Source organism: Protopterus annectens, chromosome 4.part0 (genome assembly GCF_019279795.1).
Source record: "Protopterus annectens isolate FY-2018-M chromosome 4.part0, PAN1.0, whole genome shotgun sequence".
NCBI classification, from domain to species: domain Eukaryota; kingdom Metazoa; phylum Chordata; order Ceratodontiformes; family Protopteridae; genus Protopterus; species Protopterus annectens.
In genome coordinates, this window is record NC_056733.1 from 299,729,402 (window position 1) to 299,743,461 (window position 14,060).

At 35.0% G+C, this 14,060-nt stretch overlaps 1 protein-coding gene across 2 annotated transcripts in view; it reads right to left on the bottom strand.

The window, feature by feature from the left end:
- FBXO21 (F-box protein 21) overlaps positions 1-14,060 on the bottom strand; it is a 686,173-nt gene that overhangs the window by 328,982 nt on the left and 343,131 nt on the right. For both annotated transcript variants that reach the window (XM_044068290.1, XM_044068289.1), the window contains exon 7: positions 10,378-10,514. In XM_044068290.1, the coding sequence (XP_043924225.1) occupies positions 10,378-10,514 (137 nt within the window). The remainder of the gene's footprint in view (positions 1-10,377; positions 10,515-14,060) is intronic.

Consider the following 14,060-nt stretch of genomic DNA (forward strand, 5'->3'; position numbering starts at 1 on the left):
AAAAATCTTGGCTCTCCCAGTGGAACTGTTCCCTCATGGTATGCAAGGTTTCCCCAAAAGAGTAGTCCTCAGGAGGAGAAGCTGAAGGAATTGATTCTTCAGCATCAGAATCCTCATGGGGGGAAGAGAATATTCCTGATCAGAAGAGGACTCAGAAGAAATGGAAACCTGATCAGAAAATTCATAGTCTGTCTCTTGCCTAAGCCTCTTATCAGGAGGGGGGATGGGAACCCCTGATCAAGGTAATTAAGTCTTTGGCCATTTTGAGCATCTGTTTTTTGGGCATGGAGGCCTGTCCATGTAATTGGTGAAGTTGTTTCTTTGCCTTTATAGGTGTTTTAGTCTTTGCCTTTAAAGTCAGTTTAATATATAATTGTTTAGCTCTGAATGCACCCTCAGAAGCCGATGCCTGCTCAGCGGCTCTGGACCCATCTGAGGGAACAATCTCCGAGGGTCCAATACCTTGAGTTTCCAGCAGCCTGGCCAACTCCACATGGGAGTCGGTAGTGGCCTGTAACTCTAAAGTAGCGGGCGTCAGCGGCTGCGAAAGCGCCTCACTGAGAACCGGCGAATCGGCGAATTGCTTAGGAGAAGCGTCGTCGTCAGTTTTGGACCTCGGTTTCTTTTTCTTTGCATTTTTTGTGAACTACGCTAGTCGAATGGCTATCCGACGACATTGTATAATTAAATCTTTGCCCAAAATAGCTTAATGCAAAATTGCACCGACGCTTAATAGTGATTTGGTTAAATCTAGCACAAAACCGACAACTAGAAACATCGTAGTCAGGGCCTAGGCAAGGAATACAGTAAGAGTGAAAGTCCTTGCGAGGTATTTGCTTCCCACAAGAAATACAATTATTAACTTTCTCTGACATCGGTTTGGAGCAAGAAAAAAGTTTCCCCAATGGGGTACTTAGCTTTCAATGAAGACTTCGGATCTGAAACTCAAACACGAAAATCTCAGGAGTCGGCCGACCAGCACTTGCGAACTGCTTCTGTTTCGGGCACCGCGCGGCAAGAAAGACGGAAGAAAATGGAGTCGGCTGAGTCTTTTAAACCCCTGACGACCTGACGTCAGGGAAGAGGTGATAGCAACTGACGCAGGACCCAAGACTTTGGAATTCAGGCCGAATGAGGGCAACCTGCCAGCAGGATAACCCAAATGTAATGACTGTAACAGTGAAACACGAAGAACATCAAGAAAAATTTTCCCCAACGAGGTACTTAGCTTTTTAGTAGAAGACTTCGGATCTGAAACTTGAAAACGAAAATTTCAGGAGTCAGCCGACCTGCACTTGTGAACTGCTTCGGGCACCGCACGGCAAGGAAGGCTGATGTAATGACGTCGGCTGCATGCTTTATACCCCTGATGACCTGACGTTATGGAAGAAGGGACAGCAACAGACGCAGGACCCAAGACTTTGTTAATCAGGCCGACTGAGGGCAACCTGCCAGCAGATTACCCAAATGTAATGACTGCAACAGTGAAACATGAAAAACATCTTCAAAACTGATAACTTTGCCCATTCTGATAATTTCTTCATATAGGCATTTAATGAATCACAGTTTTGCCATTTTGCATAAAAAAATAATTTGACAATCATAGACTCATAGATTGCTACTAGGCTAATGACCTGGAGGCCTTTCTAAGCCTAGCCAAGTTTTCCCGAAAAAATAATGATGTCCTCTATCAAAGTAGGATATGCTAATTTGCATATTTATATGTCCAAAACTCACTATTTTTGGGGGGAATGTAGGTCCTAAGACCGATCCTTGTGGTATACCTTATTTCACTGGCAAGGACTTTGGCAATGTACCCTTGAGCCTTTGCACACTGTGTATGATTAGTGAGGCATTCCATAATCCATTTGAAAAGACAGCTATTTACCTTCAGTTCTTCCAAACATTTCTTAATTACCAACAAAGGTAAACAGTCAAATGCTTTACATAACTAAATAACTTCTAGAGAAAGCCCTTGTTAAAAACTTCCAATATATACTCATAAAAAAACTGATCAGGTTTGTTAAAGTTGATCTTCCCCTAACAAATACATGGTATCTAACATCTACAAAAGATAAATCAATACCAATTATACTCGGTAATTCTATTAAACATCTCTTGAAACACTTTACCAAAGTGGAAGCTTATAGGTCTATAATTTCTAATCCCGTCTTTTTTTCCCTTTTTTAAATAAAGGCATAATTTGAGAGATCTTCCATTCTTCTAGTACACATCCTTGTTACAAAAAAGGTTAAACATAATATAAAGAATTAGAAGTAACACATCTTTTATCCTGAATAACAATATACTATGTATTAAGTCTGGACCCAAACACTTATTTCATCAAAACATGGTTGTGAATCAATAACATTATCATGATTCATTGCACAAAATTTATTAAATGCATTAGATATAATCCTGGGATCAGTTATATCAACGTTATTTATTGTAAATAAATTATATTTAACAGAGTTGTCCTTCAATAAATTAATATACATACATGGTTCCATCATGGTTTTTGATATTTTTTCTCTGTTTCTTATGTGTTGATTTCAATCATATTTTAGAAAGTTAAATCAGCATATGTTTATGTTGGAATGGTAGTTTGGAACGGCATTTTTTGAATGGCATGCTTATAGGAACGGACTGAGTTTCTGATTCGGTTTCCGATTCCGTTTTGTTGCTATGATTACATTGTCAAATATTTTGACTTTAGTAAAAATACAGCACATTAATCCAACTGGATTTTATGCGCCTATAGTTTATTTGATAATACTAAGCCTTAGCAAAAAGGAATTCATATGCATTGATTATGTTGTGCAAACAGATTTTTACCGTATTGTATTTTAACCATATATATAAACTTGTTTAAATATATTTTTCACAAATATCATCATATATACACATATTTTTAAAAAAAACGATGTTTTTGATGTGATAAACTGCTTTTTTGATGTGATAAATTGTTTTATTGATACAAATTAGATATGTTTGGTAACTATGGAGATTAATTTTCCCGCGCAGAGATGTATTTAAAGATTACTTCATCCTGTCTTTATTTGTAAATCTGATGAAGCGTAGGTAGATCCTACGTGAAAGCGCTAATTTTCTTGGATCCTAATAAATCGTTTTGCTACATCCTAGACTGGATTTTTTCATGATATTTGACTTGTGAGCATCGTGGTTTGAAACTCCAGTTCTCTTCTTGTGTACTGTGTATGATTACTGAGGCATTCCATAATCCATTTGAAAAGACAGCGATTTACCTTCAGTTCTTCCAAACATTTCTTAATTACCAACAAAGGTAAACAGTCAAATGCTTTACATAACTAAATAACTTCTAGAGAAAGCCCTTGTTAAAAACTTCCAATATATACTCATAAAAAAACTGATCAGGTTTGTTAAAGTTGATCTTCCCCTAACAAATACATGGTATCTAACATCTACAAAAGATAAATCAATACCAATTATACTCGGTAATTCTATTAAACATCTCTTGAAACACTTTACCAAAGTGGAAGCTTATAGGTCTATAATTTCTAATCCCGTCTTTTTTTCCCTTTTTAAGTAAAGGCATAATTTGAGAGATCTTCCATTCTTCTAGTACACATCCTTGTTACAAAAAAGGTTAAACATAATATAAAGAATTAGAAGCAACACATCTTTTATCCTGAATAACAATATACTATGTATTAAGTCTGGACCCAAACATTTATTTCATCAAAACATGGTTGTGAATCAATGACATTATCATGATTCATTGCACAAAATTTATTAAATGCATTAGATATAATCCTGGGATCAGTTATATCAACGTTATTTATTGTAAATAAATTATATTTAACAGAGTTGTCCTTCAATAAATTAATATACATACATGGTTCCACAAAACAGCAAGACCAAATGATTGAAAGTCCAAAACATCTAAAACTCATAACATCGAATGTCAAAACATTGAAAACTACAAAGCAACTATAAATAACATCCCACAGAGGTTTTACTACATTTATGCAGGGGGACAAGCCCCCCCCTGCACCCCCCCCCGTAAATTAAATATACCAACTCCGAGGTCGCAATACAGTGGGGTTAGGAAATTAACTTTTCCCCCCATGGTAGTGCGACCTCAGAGTTGGTATATTTAATTTACCGGGGGTGTGGGGGGTGCAGGGGGGTTTGCCCCCCTGCATAAACGTAGTTAAAACCTCTGTATATATATATATATATATATATATATATATATATATATGTGTGTGTGTGTGTGTGTGTATGTATATATATATATATATATATATATATATATATATATATATATATATATATATACATATATATATATATATATATACACACACACACACACACACACACACACTTTCTTATTTGATGTATACTTAACTAATTAAGCTCATATTAATTTCTTGTTTCCCTACTCTTTGGCCTTCAATTGTTACAAGTTTAATTATAAGCTTTCTTATTCCTTATCGTTGAATATTTTTTGTAAGTATTAAATTGTCTTTTCTTCCTTTTCAGGAGTCTACTCAAGCATGTGATGAAGAATTAGTGGAAACAAAAAAATCTGATCTGGAGGGTGGGGAATGACCCCCTGGAAAGGAGGAATTTCCTCTAACTGCCATATGTAACATTGATGAATGACCTTCAGAACCCATTTGTCTGAAACTATCTGTTGCCAAAGAGAAAAAAAATAGAGATTCAGACTTTCTGGATGAAATAAAGTGGCCACCTGAAGTTTCTTTCCATTTCCATCTTTAACCTTGATGAATAATCTTCAGAACCCATTTGTCTGAAATTATTTGTTGCCGAATAGAAAAATGGAGATTCAGTCTTTCTGGAAGAAAACAGGGGCCAGTCACAAGAGCTCTTGAAAAGTCATTGAGACCTGTTGGACTGTCCTTGGTATTGGGAGGTCTGAAGCTTCTTTTTGGAACCCCCCCCCGCCATGTTTTCTTTAATGTCTGTTTACTGTATTTTGTTGAGACTGTTTATTCTGTTTTTAAAATCAGATGAGTTAGAGAATCCCTTAAAAGTCTGGAAAAGGAGAACTAAACAATCCAGAGATTCCCTGGATCAGCTTACCCTTTTCATCTCACTTTTTAGTCACCTCTGCAGTAGAAGGACCAAAAACTCAATCTCTGCCCAATGGAGAATTTGGGGAATATAGCCATGCAAACCTCTTCAAAACAGGACTAGTGGTCATAGCCCTGGAAGAGGTATGAACAGTCACACATGCACTGTTAACAATGAAGTGAACTGTGCAATAGAAGAAATACATTATTTAAAGAACAGTTTTCCTCAAAAGAAGAAACTACAGATAAAACATTGGTAACTTTCACACAGTAAAACGAAAACTTCTTGTTGATTTGATGGAATTGGTACTGAAAAATAATTTTTTCCAGCATGAAGGAGAATATTATCAACAATGTGCAGGTGTAGCAATGGGGGCTAGATGCGCCCCCATGTATGCAAATTTGGTGTTGGCTATGTGGGAAAAAGAGAAAATATTTGAAAGTACGTATTGGTCAAAAATAGTTTTATATTTAAGGTTCCTTGACGACATATTAATATTTTGGAAAGGAAACAGAGAGGAATTTAACAACTTCATGGATTATTTAGAACGTAGCACTACATTTTTAAAATTTACATATAAAATGGATCAAGAGAGTTGTGAATATCTGGATTTGAGAATTTATAAAGGTGATGATAAGTTAAATTCTACAATATATCGTAAAAAAACCTTTTCGAATTCTTATTTGCATTTTGATAGTTGTCACCCTTATTTTCAGAAAAGAAATTTAGTAAAAGGGCAAATGGTGAGGTTATCAAGAATAATAAGTGATGATTTTGAATTTACTAAAGAGTTATTAAAATTAGAAAACATGTTTTTGGAAAGAGGGTACCCAAAAAATTTAGTTGAAAGTATCGGATATGAGGTGACCAATAAAAGGAAAGATGTGTATAAACCATTACTGATACATGGTACCCTCAACAAAAATCAGATTAAATATAACCAAGATGGGAAGGTAGGGGCTTTTTTAGTCCCTTATAGTAATAACATTAACCACCTGACGGACACTATCAAAGAATGTTATGAAAAGGTGTTTGTTAATCAAACAGATATTCTACAATATATAGGGAATGTACCAGCTATAGTTTTTAGTAGAGGAAGGAACTTGAAGGACTATTTTGAAAGTCAAAGTTTATTCAAGAACTCCTTAATGAGAAAGTGTGGTTTTTGTAAAAGCTGTCGATTTATTAATGACGGGCCATACGTCATACTGCATGGTTACAATAGGACACTAAGATGTCCAGGAAATGTGAATTGTAACACCAAATTAGTGGTATACTTAGCTACATGCCTGTCATGTTCTTCATTTTATATAGGGAAAACTAAAAGGAAGCTTAGGGAAAGAATTGTAGAACATAACAGAGATATTAAAAATAAGAAGGTTACGAGTTCCCTATATATACATAGTACAAAATGTAAATGTTTTAAGAGGTTTTTATTTTTTGTCATAGATAGGGTACCAGACACAAATTGTAACAATGAAGGGGACTTGAACACACTGCTTGAAACAAAAGAATGTCTATGGCAGCTGAGGCTTAATGCTTGTACACAACCAGGATTAAATGAATACATATCCATTGCAAGTTATTTAAAAATGAAATCATATATTATATAGTTTTTTTAGGACTGTTTTTATCGAAGCAATTTTTTAAAAGCATTTTTTAAACATATTTATAGACTAATTGTATTTTATATGTATGGAACTGTTAAAAATTATTTATTTTTATTTATTTGTTAGAATACATGTTTTCTCTTGTACAACATTCTGTAACATTTTGTGTTAAATAGATGAATTATTTTTGCACATCATTACTATCTTAAAATTCAAATTTCTTTTCTTTTAATAATACACACTTATTAAATGTTATTTGTATATTACATCCGTTTGCATTTTTGCACATGGGGCATATATACACATAGTTGATTAACTATTTATTTAACAAAACTCATATGAATTTTAAGGTATGGAAAGTGCAGGTTTTTATATATACACATAAAGTTTAGCATTGTATAGAACTGGTGGTTGGATTAATTGATTACTTAATTATTTCCAATTGAATATGTAAATTTTGAAAGTTGTACAAAGATGTGATTGGTTTTTTGTTCTTACTAGAAATGTATAAAAAGTAACTGCTCCAGATTAGTTTTAACTCTGATGAAACCCACGGAGGTAGTGGGTGAAAGCGTTTTTCTGCGCTCAGTAGTGTTTTACCAATAAAGGAACTGTTCCGTGGATCCAGTTGGCGTCTTGCTTTACTTTTACTTTTTATCAGTTTTCCGTTTACCTTGCTTTTTGTACAGATAAAACATTCCACACATTTTCAAAATTAGTTAGAACAAACTTTTACATATGAGCCTGATAATTCAAAATTCTGATAATCAGAGTTGCAGATTTTTTTCCCCCATACTTCTCAACAATTTTCACATCCTTATCAAAAAGAGTAGGACTGGAATTAACTAAGTATTTAGAAGCAATGGGATCAACTAAAGCTATAGCTGCTGGGTCAGGTTTGGGAAAGTGTATAAAAACGTAAATGAATGAGAAATTTTTTACATCCCATCTGCCTCTCTAGGGATACTTGGCTGATTATCAGGCAAAATGCACATATCCTCTACAGAACAGCAGGAATGGTGTAGATTCTAGAAATTCCTTCTGAAACAACTCATAATATTTTCTGAGTGACTGAGAAATGTCAGTCTTCTCCCAATGAAAGCACTAGCACAGTCTAGCAATATTCTCAAAGAAAAAGACCCCCCCCCCCAGAAGAATCAAAAACTCTGCTCTCCTCTGATCCCAAATCAAAAATCTTTGGAAAAAAAAACTATATCTGTCCCTTCATCTCTTCCTGTTCAAATTCATAATCTTGAATCTCTTCAGGAAAAGGGGTATCCCTCTTGCTTTTACAGAAAAGTACTTTACAAAAAGAAGCAAAAGCTTAAATTAAACCCTGAGGCAGACCCAGTCAACTATTCCCAAGGAAATTTGAAGAGGAGTAGACATATGCTATGTTTTCTATTTTTTTTTTCTTAGCAGGAAAATGGGACCAACTGTCTTATTAACACATTCAGCTTCCCCAGAGATGAGCACAGCATTCTGATACAACAGGGAAACCTTCCCTGTTCCCTCTCCCAGGACCGATGAGAGTGGTTCTTACCTAACCACTGAGGGGACCTCAACAGCCACACAGGACATGGCTAATCCCTTATCCATACTGGCTGTAGGTCATACATCTGAGGGATATGGGGTAAAAGATGAGTGGGTTGAAGTCTAGCAAATGGCTACAGCAGAAATCTCCCACCTGAGGCCGAGGCAAATTCCTAGCTTGCTATGGTGGCAAAGGTTGTTAGCTTAACTTTTTATGTTTGAGGCTGAAAAAAGCACTGTCTGTGGGACCAGTAGTTTGTTCCATGGTCAAGCTGAAAATAGTGCCTATTTCCTGGGGATCACAAGCAATAAATACTGGTAAAAAGTTTAAGTTTTTAAAAGTCACTTTTTTCACAGAATAAAACAGTAAGAAGCACTTTGACCGCTCTCCCAAATGTAAAAGAAACTCAACTTCTCCACAGGAAAAAAAAAAAAAGGTTTTCAGTCTCATGACAGTTCATTAAAATACAAAACTCCTAGCTTTAAAATCACTTTCCTATACAGAAATGCAATAAAAACAAATATTCAAAAAATGAAATGTTTTTCTCTAGAAGTCACTTATCTGTCCAGCAAAGGAACAACATCAAGCTGACCATCAATCCGTAAATGCCTTAGAGGAGTGTACTCTTCCATGGCAGTAAAGCTCTGAAGGGCTTGGGGCTTGGTGCCCTAACTTGCCTTTTAGCCAGCTCAGCTCAAGCTTCCAGACAGGTTGGGCATGTGGAAGGTGTCCTGAGGCTTTGGAAAGGTCAGCTGTTATCTACTTGGCAGGATATAACCCATATAGTTAAGGCTGCTACAGCAGTGATCAATATAATGAACATTTACAGCTCTACTTATTGCACCTTTTCTGCAGCCGCATTAATGCGGATAAAGTTCTAGAAATGCTGGAGAACAGCAGCAACACCGATGCACAATAAATTACTCTTAGAAAAACTCACTAATATCTTGTAAACAACTAACCATGTCAGAGCAAGCTAACCTACACAAATTCCAAAAGAAAAAAACAGAAGGAAAGGTATGTCACTCATTTCCAACAGACACTGACATACTGTGACTTCTTAAATCTTTGAATACACAAATCTACATCTACATATGAAGGAAAAGGCCTTTAAAACTATAAGCAATTGGATGCACTTCTTTTCATCAGTAGGACAATGTGTTAGCAAGTTATGCACTGTTTCTTATGATTCTAAAGCTGTGCTCCTAACCATTACTTTTAAAGTTTGACTATACATTGTTACTAATTGCTTAGCAAAGAAATGGTTGAAGTCCCAAACACCTGATCACTCATTTCTTCAGACTCTCATAGATAGAGCTTTGGACTTGAATTGCTTGCACTCAAGCAACTGGCTAAGAGAGCACAGTACATTCCAAACGGTTTCTGGTGCAAACCCTAATATACATTGTTCTTGTGAATATCTTGCTCTGCCTCTAAACAAATAACACTACTGTTGTGGTCTTTACATGGTATCTACCTACAACAACCACACTTGCCCATTTTCTTGTTACGCATAAGAAAACCATTAAGAAAGACAAAAAATTACAATGCAATGAAAAAGGTACAAAGAAGACAAAGTTCTCTAATGAGTCACTTATATACCTGAGCTATGAAGCTGGTATATTCGATGGATTTCAGGGAAAAATCCTGAAACTGAGAGACGTCTGCATATGCAAACAACAGCAAGAAATTTCTAAAATGACATGCGCATGTCCCTCATAAACCACCACAGTGTGGTACGTTCAGGGTTAAGACTATGCCATATTTTTTATAAGGTACCCAACCTCTTGAAGAGTGACCAAAAGGAGGGGAAACATAGTGGTAAAGTACGGAGTATTGCAACAAAAAGGACATATCCTTTTATATTTCTAGAATGTTCAAATGTTCTATTCTTTGCGGGCCTATTCTTTACAGGGGAAGTGCAAAAGAAGCACACCCAACCAGAATCGATTTTTTATGGAAACTGTCCCGACATGTATGTGTCCTGTGTAATAGCATTACATCTTATGAGTACAAGAAAATGAAAGAGACAACAGTCCCTCTGTACTTCGCTGTTGAATTAGGGACACCTGAACAAGCTCTTGTGCCACATTTTTCAACATGCAAAATAGGAACAATTCAATATATAAATGAAAAAAAAAAACATACCCTGCATGGCCTTGGCACCATCTCAAAAGGAAATGACTGGGAAAACTGACAGGCTCCAAGTTAACTCCTAATTTCCTGGCAATTTCCAAGTACAGTATGCTCATACTGATGGGGATCCCTGTTCTGCGTCGAAGAACCTTAAAGACAACAACACATTAATGACAAATGTACAGGAAGAGCTAGAAAAAGGAAATGTGAGTAGGCAGCTTATCTGGTTGCATATTATCTATTATTATATCTTAATCACAGTGAGGAACTACTTTAACTGCACTATCGGACTGGCTATGCCAGAAGTATATACACACATGGGCTTTTAGTTACACCTCTACAAGCCAAAAGAAATTCTTACATTCTCAGCATGCTTTTTAAAGCAAGTTAAAGGATAAGCCAAACAAATATGAACATAATGTGAAGAGTAAATATTATTAAAAAAGTATGAAGGCAACACTGTCTAGTAAAAACTGTCTCAATATCTATGCACTAGTATAATAAAATGTAAAATATCCAAACCTGTATTTTTCTATAGATTTTCACAAAGTATATTTTCTAAGTCATACAAGTGAAGCACTTTGTTATCTATGAAAATGAAAAAAACAGGATCCAACCAAGAGACACACTGAGGCACAATGAGCTAGCGCTTTCATCCACTTTTAATGATGTGAACTTCTTCAGAAAAACAAATAATAACCACCTAACCACCTTTTAAATGATTCATTACAGGAAATGATGTCATAGTCTGCACAATGAAATAAATTTAAAGTAATACTATGTAAAATAATTGATATATCTATAAAAATGTATATACATACATATAAATAAATACAATATGTCAGTATGTTATTCCATGCTCTATTTATCTATACTTTAAAAAACATTTTATGTTAATGACTTCATTAAGCCCTGGGTTTGTATCAGCCCCAAAAAGGAGCTGCCAAAATGCTTACCTCTGTTCTAATAGGTTGTCAATGTCACCACCAAACATTTTTTTTCTCTACATAATCTAAAACGAAAAATTCAAATTTCTTAAAATTCATACAAGAAAGAGCATGTCTAGCTAAAGAATTGTTTTTATCTTTATTCTTTGTAGCTAGAACATGCTCATAAATTCTATGTTTTAAAACTCTTTTTGTTTTGCATATATAGTAATTTTTGCATGTGGAACAAGTAGCCATATAGACTACAATTTCACTATGGCAATTAAAATATTTATTTGCCCAAAATGTTTGTCCCAAATGTTCTATTGTAATGAAGGACGAATTACACATGAATCTACATTGTTTACAGTCTTTACATGCAAAAGTACCTTTTTTATTGCTAACTGATCTGTCCTTGTGAGTTTCTGACTTCTGAAAAGTTTCTAACTTCTGTCTAATGTTTGTAACTTTTTTATATATGTAAACTTTGGTAAATACCCCAAAGATAAACTTAATTCATTGTTACCTAAAATGATTCTCCAGTTCTTCTCAATGATTTCCTTTATACACCAAATTTCATTTACTATTGGCAAAGGAAATGCTATGTTGAATTCTTGATTTTTTTCTTGTGTTACTATGATGTAAACTTATAGGAGCTCCCACCATTATGTCCTCAGAAGCCAAAATGGGCTGAGCAACACCTTTTCTTAAAAGTAAAACCTCTTTTTCTATTCCCTCTAACCACCTTCAGTCATAACCTCTTTGGAGAAATAATTCTCTAAGAAAGATAAGCTCATTTAAAAATATATGTTCATCAGAAGTGAGCCTACTGAGTCTGATAATTTGACCCTTGATAACCCCTTTTTTCATGTGTGTTGGGTGCAAACTATCCCTATGCAAATACTGGTTTGCAAAACAGGACTTCCTATAGATTCTACTTCTAAATTTTCTTGTAACATTATCTATGTTGTGTCAAATCCAAAAAGTTAATTTGTTCACCATAACCACCTATTTTAAATAATAAAAATCTGTAGTGCCATTAAGGTCAGATACAAATTCTACAAATTCAGAATGTTCCCCTGACCACAAAAAAAGCAAATCATCTATGTATCTATGGTATAATTCTACCTTGTTGTAACCAGGGTGTAACTTCAGGAACCTATTTTCCCAATTGGCCATGACTATGTTTGCAAAATCCACTCTTGCTCCCATGGCTACACCTGATATTTGCTTATATAATGTATTATTGAATTTGAAAAAAATTATTGTCGAGTACTAATTCCATTAATGTACAAATTGTGTTTACTTTTTCACCTGAAAAATCAGTATGACATGTAAGATACTCTCTCATGAACTCTAAACCTACTTCCTGATTAATGGAAGTATACAAACTCGTGACATCTAGCGTACAAAAATATATGTCTTTGTCAGGCACTTTATATTTGCCTAGGATCTCAAGCAAATGCCAAGAATCTCTTATATAGTGTTCAGATTTTTGTACTATTGGATTAAGAACATTGTCTAACCATATTGAAATATTCTCAGTTTTAAATTGTCTGGCAGAGACTATAGGTCTAAAAGATGGACTTAGTTCGTTATTTTGAATTTTTGGAATTCCAAAAAACGTAGCCATTTTAGGATGTTCTACCACTAGAAAATCATAATCAGCTTTGTCAATTTCCCTTTGGCAAAACATATCAAACAACAGGGTATCAATTTTCCTAAAACTGTAGTTGACAAAGTGTAAAGAAACTTTAGAATAAGTGTCTGAATCTTCTAACAATGTACTGAGAGATGTTTCATAAACACAAGTGTCCATGATAACTATTTTTCCCCCTTTATCAGCTTTCATAGTTCTAATGTTAGAATTCCTACTTATATTTTCCAAAGCAATAAATTCAGCTTCAGATAAGTTATTTATAACATTGCCATGTTTGATCTCTCTAAACTCTTTTTCACAAATGTTCTGAAACACTTGCAGTGTGTTCACCAATGGGGGGTTAAAGACACTTGGTTTAGTAAGCCTGGAATTTCCCTGTTCCACTGTAGTAGTAACATCATGCAGAATGTATTGCAGATTAAGCTTACGCAAAAAAAGCCTAAAATCAATCATTAACTTGCCAATGTTCATCCTGTTGGTAGGAATAAAAGAAAAACCTTTTCTTAGCACATTGTTAGTCGCTGCACAAAAGGAAGTACTACTCAAATTAACAATATCTATTGTAAAGTTATCTCTTGGAGATGAAATCACCTCCGTTTGTTCTTCCCCTTTGTCTTGCCTTTCTGCTGCGTTACATTGTACCATTTGGTAGTCCTTTTCCTGGAGGGCCCTTGTGTTCGAAAAGGGCCAGTGACATGTCCATTGGAATGTCCATTGCAAGTAGCCACCACTCCAGCAAAACTAGTTCCCACTCTTGCTGTGTTATTTGTAGTACCATTTACATTGACACTCTGTTCATCATTGACCAAATTAACTGGTACTTCATTCACTCTAGGAAAAACCTCCTTATTTCCTGTAGTCAACCCCTCTTGGATATTAGCCACCATATTGACCAAAGAATTGTTATTAGTTGTAGGTACTGTGGTGCCACTCACATCAGTAATATTGATGTAAGCCTGATTCGACCTATATGCTTGAATGTCTCTCTTTAATTTATTTTGCTTTCTAGCTATAATGGTAGCTCTATGTCTGTCCGCCTTTGCTTCAATTCCATTATATAATGTTGAAAAATTATTGAAGCAGATGTAACTTTTTATACTTTCATCCAT